Below are 10,572 nucleotides of genomic sequence, written 5' to 3'. Positions count from 1 at the left end.
TGTGCAGTGGGAACTATACTAAACTGCAAATGTATGCAATAGTTTCATGTGTGACCAAGAAGTTATTTTCAATAAAAATGATTCGGTGCTTGAGGTTTTCATCATATTAAATGGAGGATCAAATTAAGTGCATTGGAAATGCTGACGCGCGAAAACGAGACGCCCTGAAAAATAGCAGAGTAGGAAAAAACTGTACATGACACTCTACATTTCCTCTTTTCCCTCTACTCCACTCTCTCCCCCAGCCTGCCATGTTCTACGAGTTAGAGTGTGGGGTCAATCAGTAGGAAGCGATCCTATCACTGGCAAAGTTCTGCCTGGGCAAAGTGTTGTGGGTAGGGGAACACATGGATAACTAGTGAAGCTAAGGTTTAAGAAAGATGAGAGAGAGAGAAGGGGAAATCCGATGTCTGGGACTGGGGTCAGATGCAAGCAAGGAAATACAGCCCTGCAAACAACTAGGCACAGATCAGGCCACCCCAGCTCGGAAGGGCTCCTGGCACTGATGCCCCGGCAGCCCTGGGTGAATCTCCCCCCAGCTCAGGCACTGGCCGGTGCGACTGGGAAACACACACACCTTATTGCATTTCGGCCGCTTGTGTCTCCTTGCTCGCCCCCCAACGCTGCCGCGCTCTGATTGGCGGAGACGCCCGCGCGAGCCCCTCCTCCCGGGCGCTCAATGGGAAGCAGCCTTTGCAAAAAGTTCAGTGGGAGAGAAAAACTGCGAGCGCTTTAGGGCAGCGGCGGCAGGAAAGAGACCCGAAGAGGGGCTGAGGGAGGAAGACGAGAAGGGGGAAGGCGGGAGGACGAGGGGAGAAAGCGGAGGCAGGAGGAGGGATCCAGGGGGACAGCCCCCATCCCGCAGGAGAGGGAGAAGGAAATGAGGAGAGGACGGAGGAGTGCAACAGCAGCAGCGCGGCGCAGATTTCCCGCAGCAGCGCGAGCTCCGCGGGCGGCGTGGTGAAAGGAGAAGGACACTGCTAGAGAAAGGAGGCGGCGGCTCAGGATCCAGGCTCGCCCAGCAGCTCATGCCAGGCTGCGGCCGAGGGGAGGCAGCTGCTGCCACTTGGCTGCTCCCCCTTCGCAACTTTGCAAACAAGCGTCGGGCTTTGATCGCTGCCGGGCGGCCCCTCCCCCTCGCGTGCGCTGCGGCTCCCCCACCCCCAGGCTGTTCTGTGACCGGGGGAATGAACGGAAAATGAGCAAAAATGTCTGACAAAATGTCCAGTTTTCTGTACATCGGGGACATCGTGTCCCTCTACGCGGAAGGCTCAGTCAACGGCTTCATCAGCACCCTAGGGTAAGGAAAGGGCTGGGGGTGTGTGTGTATGTGCTCAGTGTGGGTGGCTGCTGTCTCTGTGCGGCGCATGTAGCTGTTTTCTGGGACACCTCCCCCCCCCCCCCCATGTAAATGTCAGGCTAAGACATCTAGCTGCAGGACAGGGACCCGTGAAGAGAGCATTAAACATTGCAGCACAGGAAACAGCGGGGAGAGGAATGTGCTGTGTAGCAGCAACAACTTCACAACCTTCTGTAACGAGAGAGATAAAAGTAGGAAGTGATTTAAAAAAAAAAAGTTCTCGAAAAGGCCTGGGGAAGTAGAGCACTTTAGCAGCTTTGCTGGCAAAAGGCTGTTGCACAGCGACACTTTCTTTTATTTATTGTCACACCAGCCCTTCCCTCCTCGACTTAATTTGCTAGCTAGAGCAGAAGCTGATCATGTTAGAGAATAAGATTAGCCCTCTCTGAAGTTCAAAATCAGTACATGGAAAGAAAGAAGAAAAAGTTTCCATGGATTTTTTTTTTTTAAACAAGTTAGGCCTATTCTTTCTTTCTTTCTTTTTTTTTAAAGCAGCATATCCTTCTTGGGGCTGTTGTTACTGAGCCAAACCTGCTAATCACATACATTTGGCCAGTCCTGGGAGCATTCAAACTTCTGGAAGACGTATTCCCTAGCAGCTGTTTGTCACCCTTTTAATAATTAAACCACCAGCACCTGGAATCCAACAATCTATTATATTTAAATACCTCAGGGCAATGGAACTCACCATCATAGAGTCTTCAGGATTCTAGAACCAAGAAGCATTTAGAACCTTCTGGTTTTAGTCTGTGTGAGTGAAATCCTGGACCGATTGAAATGGCAAAACTCCTGTGGACTTCAGTGGGGCGAGGATTTTATTGTGTGCCTATGCAAAACTTCATAGACCCTGGATTCCTCTTGACCCACCTCTGAGAGCACCCTGAAGAAGTTGGTCAGATAACATGGTAGTAGGAAAGAATAGAAATAGAAGAAGTCATAGGTTCTAAACTCTAACAACTTGAGTGTTCAGGTTCTATTGCGAAATGGAAAAGAGTAATTTCTTACTAAAACCTTATGCTTAAAATATTAATGTAGGCATCACAAAATATGGAACTTGGCTAGGTTTTCTGGTATCTCTTAATAAATAATGCCATTAACATTTGTATCAAGTTGGTGTACAACAACAAGTTGATCCTGAAAACACTTATTCACTGCTTAATATTAGGCACCTGACTAGACCCATTAACTTCAGTGGAGCTATTCAGTTGCCTAGATTTAAGCATGTGTTAGTGTTTGCAGGATGAAGACCCGTGGGCCTCACTTGGATGGTGCTGAGCACTTACAACTTCTGTTGAATCCAGTTGAAATATTGTCTGATGACTACAGACTTGTGTACCAAAATTGCTCTGTCCTGTAAGGAGTGCAGCATGGGGGCTCTTTAAGACCATATTTTAAAAAAACCCAAACAATACGCTTACATTTTGCAAGAACTTAGTTCATGGAGAAATCGAATTCTTTAAAACAAACACATTAGGAAAAAGAAATATGTTCATTATTTTTTATCTGAAGCTACTAAACTTGTTCTAAACTACTTCATACATCATACTTTTCACCCAAATGCTTTTATTAACAATTGTAAACTTTGAATTTCTTGCTCCCCTTTGTAACCAACTTGTTAAAAATTCTTCAGCTGCATTTGTCTAATTACATGTTTGTTTAGGCAAATCAAATCCATCACCAAATGGATAAAGTCTTTTCTGTTTTTAACATTGATCAGACATTTAATTCCCTGTGGATGATTTTTCCTGAATCTCTCTCTCTCTTTCTCTCTCTCTCTCTCTTTCTTTAAAAAATGACTTACTGAAGTAGCTTTTCTTCAGGATTTGTCATTAACCTGAATGTTTTGGATCATCCTTTCAGTTTTATTTTGAAAAGTATCCACTATTGAAAAATTCTATTGTTGATACATATAAAATGACATTATTATAAAACCAACATTGTTACAGTGACGTGCCCAAAGGCTTTGGTAGTCCACACTGATGTCAGTGCGAGAGTCAAAACAGTGCCAGTAATATTTTTTTTGTAGCAAGTCCAAAGCAAATGTGTCCTTCCTTAATGATGTGTGGTTAGAAATGTCTTATGGATTGTATGAACCTCATTGATTCCATTGGCACATATTGGAACAAAGCAGCTCCAAACCTAAGAGTTCCAGTGTGGGTTGTTTTTTAAATAGTGGCTATTAAACACCAAGCACTATATTCAAACTAATAGTTAAGGTCTAATCTATACCAACGGAAGATAAAATTCACTGTTAAGGCTGTGACTTCATCCTCTGCTAATTAACCCTCTTGTACCTACGTGTTGCAGAACATATGTAAGATTGCTTATATTCTGAGACTCCTACACCAGAAAAATTTGTGGTGAAATAAGGATGGAGTGGAAGCTTTAACAAAGAATTTCTGTGGTTTTTGTCTGTCATTTAGATGTTTAATGTTATTGGAAGGCAGTTGGTGTTCAATGTCTTTCGTACCTTTCATCTTACTTCCTGTTCGCTCACTTAATCTGTTTGCAAACATCTTTCCATGATGTATTCCTCCATGTCTAAATTTTGTCTTTCTCCTTCCACTTACAACTCTGGTATTCATTTCACATCTCTATTTTGCGGACTCTTGGAATTTTAAATCCCATCTCAAAACTTTCCCTGCTTTCTGCACCTTCAAATAATTGGATGGCTCTGCCTGTTTTTTGCAAGCTCTGTATTTCTTCTCAGTTAGGACCTATTGTTGTTGAATTGTTTGTTTTATTTATTTGTGTCATACAGCTAGGGCTGCAGGTTTGTCACAGTGGTAAAAATGTCACAGATAGGATGATTTTTCTGTTTGTGACTTTAATAAAGCAAATGGTGCCTCGCTAGGTGAGGTTTGGTGGAGGAGGGGTCAGATCAAATTTGAGTGAGTGGCATTGGGATGTTGGGCGGACCTAGGAGTGTTGAAGTTATGCTATACCCTGTAATATGTTCTGTGGCAGTGGTTGCAATCATTCCCTTTAGGTTGGTAGCAGCTATGCAGGGATAGTTTCACCAGTAGTAGTTTCTGGGAAGAATTCTGCTAGGAAATCTGTCCCGCTGAAAGGGGAGCATGCTGTGGAGTGTGATTGTTCCTGAGTTCCTTTCCCTATTTACCCTCAGATCTTTCTTCCATTATCCAGAGCAACAGAGCCTCTTTCATATACAGGTGCTTCTTATGTGTCTGGAGGAAGTGGGAAGCAGGCAGTGGAATTGCTGCTCTCTTTACCTGACTGATTTAGGCCCTCATTTCCACAATTTGCTACCATTCGGACTGCATAGTAAATGGTAGCCACATAGCCCAGTATTTTCAGAGGCAGTAGGAGAGGGAGATAACCTAGACACTGGGTGACGAGGTAATTTATTATTTAGTTCACCAGGTAGCCTAACACAGTTGCAGTAACTTTAAATCCAGCTCAAGTATACTGATCGTGAAGAAAAGACTTAGTTCTGTTTTATTTTAAGCTGCCAAAGGCTAATTGTTCCTTAAACAAAGCATGAGGGAGGCAGCTCTATAAATAAGATGTAAATGTGCACAATACCTCTCTAAGCAGGGAGGTCTGTCACGTAAACGGACATCGCTCCTTACGGAGTTGAATGAGCCAAGTAAGTTTGTTTGAGGAATGGAAGTTTTAAGTGGATGCCTAATTCCACAGGTTTGTCCTTTTTTTTTTGGCGGAGGCAGCACTTTCCACACTCCCATTTCCTCTGGGAAACTTTAATTAAAAAAAAAAATTATAAATCCAAGGATGAGCGATTTAAGGTCAAGTTTGGGATCAGTTTAGTGCCTGGTACATCCTAGGACCTAAAAAAAAATTTATTCTGTGTGGATGGAGCTGATAAGCTAATGATCATGTAGGAGCTCTGGCACTCAGATGCAAATGATTGGTACAGTATAAGAACCTAAATAGACAGCTAGTTGTTTCTACCTTTATGATTTTGTTGTTACTTTAAAAATAAAAAGGAAGCCCTCCTATGCATAAACAAGAAGATAACATTGCAATGTAGTGAAGCTGGCCATGAACCAGAATTTTCATTGCATGGGAAAATCTAGCATTTTGATTGTATTATTTTTCATTCCAGACCAGAACAAAAGGCTGAAATTTCCCACAAAATGAAAATTCTGAACCATTTCAATTTGGGACCATCAAAATGTTTTGTTTCAATAATATTTCAGTTCATTTTGTTTCTACTTTTATTTTAAGTACAATATATGTTAGACATATAGGTATAAATATAATGTTGAAATTAATATTTAAACATAAAAGTGGAAATTAAATGAATTGAACCAAAAGTTTTGAGTTTGTCAAAATGAAATGTTTTGACTTTTCCTACTGAAATTTTGTTTAAATTGATACATTCCCATGACACATTTTGATTCTGATGAAACTGTTTTTTTCCATCAACATTTTTTTTCCAACCAGCTCTATAATTTAGATGGAAAAAATCAGGATTTTTTTTTTCCTTTTTTGTATTCCAGTGCTGCTTGGTGGCTTCTACAAAGATTGTGGCCCCCTTGTGCTAGGTGCTGTACAGACATATAATAAGAGACAGTCCCTGTCATGAAGAGCTTATAATGCAAGTAGCTAAGACACACAGAGGGGGGGAGAAAAGAAGTATTGTTGTCTATAGTTTTGGAAAGGGAGAATGGAGGCCCAGAGAGACTGAGGCCCAGATCCTCAAAGGAATTGATTTCAATGGGTATTGGGTGCTGGTCACACAGGAAGTCTTTGATAGAGCTGGGAAATGAGCCCCTGTCTCCTAGGTCCTAGTCCAGTGCCTTAACCATGAGACCAGTTTTCAGTGTTTTAAGAGTAAAATTGGAATAGTATATTATGAACATTTTTATGAATGGCGAATTAAATTTCTGTAGTCTTCTGGTACCATGAGAAGAAAGTGTGTGTGTGTGTGTGTGTGTGTGTGTGTTAGGCAGACGCTAACGTGGCTGGGGGGGGGGGAGTAATGCCAGCTCCCAGCCTCCTGGATGGGAGATTTGGCTGATCGATCCACTAGTCAGAAATCCAATGGATACGTGCCTTGTCTCGCCTCAGTAATGCTGCTCTGTGCAACTGCAGACGGAAACCTCGTGGAACATCGCTATGGAGTGTACTGCCCAAAAGGCAGCTCTTGGTGGAGAGGGACAGGGTTTACACCATTTTTGCTCTTCTTTAGGGGGTAACATTTCAGCATATGCATATTTTTTTCCTTTAGTTTGCTGTTCTGTGTTGTCTTTACCTGCTTCTGTTAGCCCCTTGGGACAGATACCATACCTTTCTACATCTTTCATGAAGTCACTAGCACAATTTCAGCCTAGGCTTTGTAAGACCCACATTTAGCATGATGTGGCTTTATTGAACCCAAGCTTCGTGCATAGACTGTATTTGTTGGACTCTGTGAGGCAAAAAGGTCAAGTAGAAAACTGAATGTTAGTGGAAGAGTGCTAGTTTGAGTACTACAAAGACCATGCAAATTAAAATTAGCATTGCTGGTGGCCTGAGAGGAGTTATGGTAAAGAGTCATAGTGACCTGGGGTGCTTAACAATCGATGTAGCATACATGCTGTTCCCACTCTCTGCAATCGTACTGCCTGAAAATGTGTGATTGGTGAGGCACATGTTGCACTGGCTTCTTTATTCATGAAGTTTTATTCTGCTTTTATGAACTAGAGAAATGTTAATACTTGGGGTAGGTCTACACTTACCTCCTGGTTCGGCGGCAGGCAATCGATCTTCTGGGATCGATCCCGGAAGTGCTCACTGTTGACGCCGGTACTCCAGCTCGGCGAGAGGAGTACGTGGCATCGACGGGGGAGCCTGCCTGCCGCATCTGGACCCGTGGTAAGTTCGGACTAAGGTACTTCGAATTCAGCTACGTTATTAACGTAGCTGAATTTGCGTACCTTAGTCCGAAGTGGGGGGTTAGTGTGGACCAGGCCTTAGGATGAATGACAAATCAGTATCAGGTGCAAGTCTGGTAGTTAGTGATGTCAAGCTGTCTAGAGTGGCTCACAAGCAAGCCTGTGTGCCAACCTCAGGGCAAAGTGGGTGAGGTAAACCTCTACCCCGATATAATGCGACCCAATATAACACGAATTCGGATATAACGCGGTAAAGCAGTGCTCCGGGGGGTGGCAGGGCTGCGCACTCCGGCGGATCAAAGCAAGTTCGATATAAAGCGGTTTCACCTATAACACAGTAAGATTTTTTGGCTCCCGAGGACAGCGTTATATCAAGGTAGAGGTGTAATATCTTTTATTGGACCAGCTTCTGTTGGTGAGAGAGACAAGCTTTCGCACTTACACAGAGCTCTTCTGGGAACCTAACTCAGACTGTTAACAGATCCCAAACTGGTTGTGTATTCTGTACTTAGATTTCACCAACTAAGCAGCAAGTGTGAACTCCTCAGGCACTATAGCAGCCTTAACATGGAGTCACAGTCAGTCCTCTTGGGCACTCCTTTATCTTGCCACCCAGGCAACCCTGCCTTTGTGATAGATGGGCCCTTACACCAAAAAAATCACAACAGTATTTAGGTTACTTCCAGTTCCAAAGGACCAGTCACTTATCCCAGGTCAATTGCACTTCAGATCTCAAACCAAAGACAATGCTTGTAGCCAATCATATAATACTAAACTAAAGATTTATTAACTAAGGTCAGGTCTACGCTATAAACTTACATTGGTATTACTCTGTTGCCCAGGGGTGTGAAAAATCTACAGTCCTAAGTGTAGACCAACCGAACTCCCAGGGTAGACAGCACTATCTCCATGGGAGAGCGTCTCCCATTGATATAGCTATCACCTCTTTTGGAGATTAACTACACCAATGGGAGAATCTCTCCTGTTGGCATAGCAGCGTCTTCACTGAACTGTTACAGTAGACCTGCCTTAAGAAAAAGAAATAGTTACAAGGTGAAAGCAGGTAAACATTCTCACACAAATGAGATACAATCGTAGGTTCCAAAAGATAATAGTAGCTGCTATAATATGCAAGGTATTACAAGTAAGAGTAATACATGTAGCTTCCTACAAGCATTTCATAAAGTCTAAATACATTCTTATAACTCTAATACCTATTTTAACAATATCAAGACACAGGTGAGCCAGACTGGTTTCCAGCCATGCATTTGTCAGTGTTCAGTGAGGCCTAGGGGCTTGGTGTAAGCTGGCACCTGGTCTGCCAGTGTCACAAGTGGTACAAATACTCAGAATTGCACCCATAATTTATTTTGCAGGCACAGTTTTATCAAGACAAACAGCAGCCCCAAAAAAGGAGGATGAGCCTCAACCCTGCTGAAAACATGAGTCTGGGGTCAGAGGGTGTTTTATTCTCCAGGCCCTTTGAGTCACTGCCCTCCATGCTGATGGTGCCAATGGGGGTGCTGGTTTTGAGGGTGCATTTTGTGATGCAGACACTTGTTTGCTAACAGCTTTCTTCTCATCAGGGCCGGCCTTAGTGAAAATGGTGCCCTAGGTGAACTTGTGTTTTTTGGCACTCCTCCTCCCACCATCACCCCTGGCTCCTATGGTCTCCACCCTCCTCCCCTCCCCCCCCCCCCCCCCCCCCCGGGGCGGTTACCTATACTTCATATGGAATGTCCACACGAAAGTCCATTCAGTGTAGATGGGCATCTCCTAGGGTGACCAGTCAGCAAATGTGAAAAATCGGGATGGGGTGGGGGGTAATAGGAGCCTGTATAAGAAAAAGACCCAAAAATCGGGACTGTCCCTATAAAATTGGGACATCTGGTCACCCTAGCATCTTCCTTGGTCCATTGTGAGTTAAGTGTCCCTTGATGAGCCACGTACTTTGACTAATAAGTGAGATGTGCTGGATAACTACCTTGTGGGCGTTGCCCTAGGAGCAAAAGTTTGAAATACAGGTATAGAGCCAATACTTCAAATACAAAAATGATATATGCATACAAATAGCATAAACATATTCCGCAAATCATAACCTTTTCATAGACATCTTATGCCACATTTTGTACAAGATTTGTTGCAAATATATAACAGTAATTGCAACAATGATCTATGTGGTCATGTTTTAATCAGATAACATCACAATGAGTAACTGCTACAACTAGCAAATTCCTAGGCCACTGTCAGCAGAAGTAAGAGTGGCATGGTATATGGTATATTGCCACACTTACCTCTGTGCTGCTGCGGTGGCTTGTGGTTCCTGGCGCTTGGCCTGTGGCTCAAGGCAGGCTTCGTGCAGTCACATGGGGGCTGCATCTTGCCAGAGCCCACAGCTCTCCTGCAGCCCTCTGGCCACTCCTGGCTCACCACGAGCATTTTGACAGGAAGTACCAAGCAGTAATAATAATACAAATGTGTGTGCATGTGAGAGAGACAGAGAACGAGCCTGTGTGTGCGTGTGAGAGACTTTGTTGGGGGGATTGTGTGACAGTGTGTGTGTTGGGGAGTGTGAGACTGTGTGTGACACACAATCTGTGTTGCGGGCAGAGCCGTAACAAGGAATTTTTGCGCCTGTGGCAAGTGCCGGCGGCAATTTGGCGGCAGGTCCCTGAGTCCCTCTCAGAGGGAAGGACCCGCTACTGAAGAAGTGGCAGCGGTAGAGCTGCCACCGAAGTGCCACCGGTCGCGGCTTTTTTTTTTTTTTTTTTTCCCCCTCTGCCCCGCTTGGGTGGTAGAGCTGCGCCCCTCCGCTTTGCGCACCCGAGGCAAGTGCCTCACTCACCTCGCCCTTGTTATGGCACTGGTTGTGGGATTGTGAGAGATAGAATGTATGTGGGTGTGAGAGCCTGTGTGTGTGTGTGTTAGGGAAGTTTGAGACAGTAAGCGCACTGTCACTTTAAGTCCTCCCTCTTCCCCCCCACCCCATGTGGAAGTTTCCCTCCTCCTGGCCCGGCTGGCCCCCGCTGGAGACCAAGCAGAGCAGGGCCACAGGCAGGGAGAGGCTCGGCTCTGCTCTGGGCAGCGAGCGGTGGGGTGTGCCACCAGTGACCGACCCCAGCTGCGCCACTCTGGGCTCCTGAGGCTGGGGCAGAGCCAGAGCCCTCAGCTGGCCAGCTGAGGAGTGAGTGAGGGAGGAGCCAGGAGGGTGGGGGTTTGGAGAAGCCTGAGGGCCCAGTGCACGGGAGGGGCTGGAGAAGAGAGGAGTCTGGCCACAGCCAGCCAGGGGAAGCCTGAGCCCCTTGTGGCACCCCCTGGCTATGGCGCCCTGGACGTGTGCCCCATTTGCCC

The 10,572-nt window shown here is 44.9% G+C and overlaps 1 protein-coding gene across 2 annotated transcripts in view; it reads left to right on the top strand.

Annotated features, from left to right (window-relative positions):
• The first annotated feature begins 731 nt into the window (after nucleotides 1–731).
• ITPR2 (inositol 1,4,5-trisphosphate receptor type 2) overlaps nucleotides 732–10,572 on the top strand; it is a 352,852-nt gene continuing 343,011 nt past the window's right edge. For both annotated transcript variants that reach the window (XM_054037167.1, XM_054037158.1), the window contains exon 1: nucleotides 732–1,300. In XM_054037167.1, the coding sequence (XP_053893142.1) occupies nucleotides 1,209–1,300 (92 nt within the window). In that variant the 5' untranslated portion in view covers nucleotides 732–1,208. The remainder of the gene's footprint in view (nucleotides 1,301–10,572) is intronic.

This window comes from Malaclemys terrapin, chromosome 1 (assembly GCF_027887155.1).
Source record: "Malaclemys terrapin pileata isolate rMalTer1 chromosome 1, rMalTer1.hap1, whole genome shotgun sequence".
Lineage (NCBI taxonomy): Eukaryota > Metazoa > Chordata > Testudines > Emydidae > Malaclemys > Malaclemys terrapin.
This window is presented reverse-complemented; position numbering and strand designations above follow the sequence as displayed.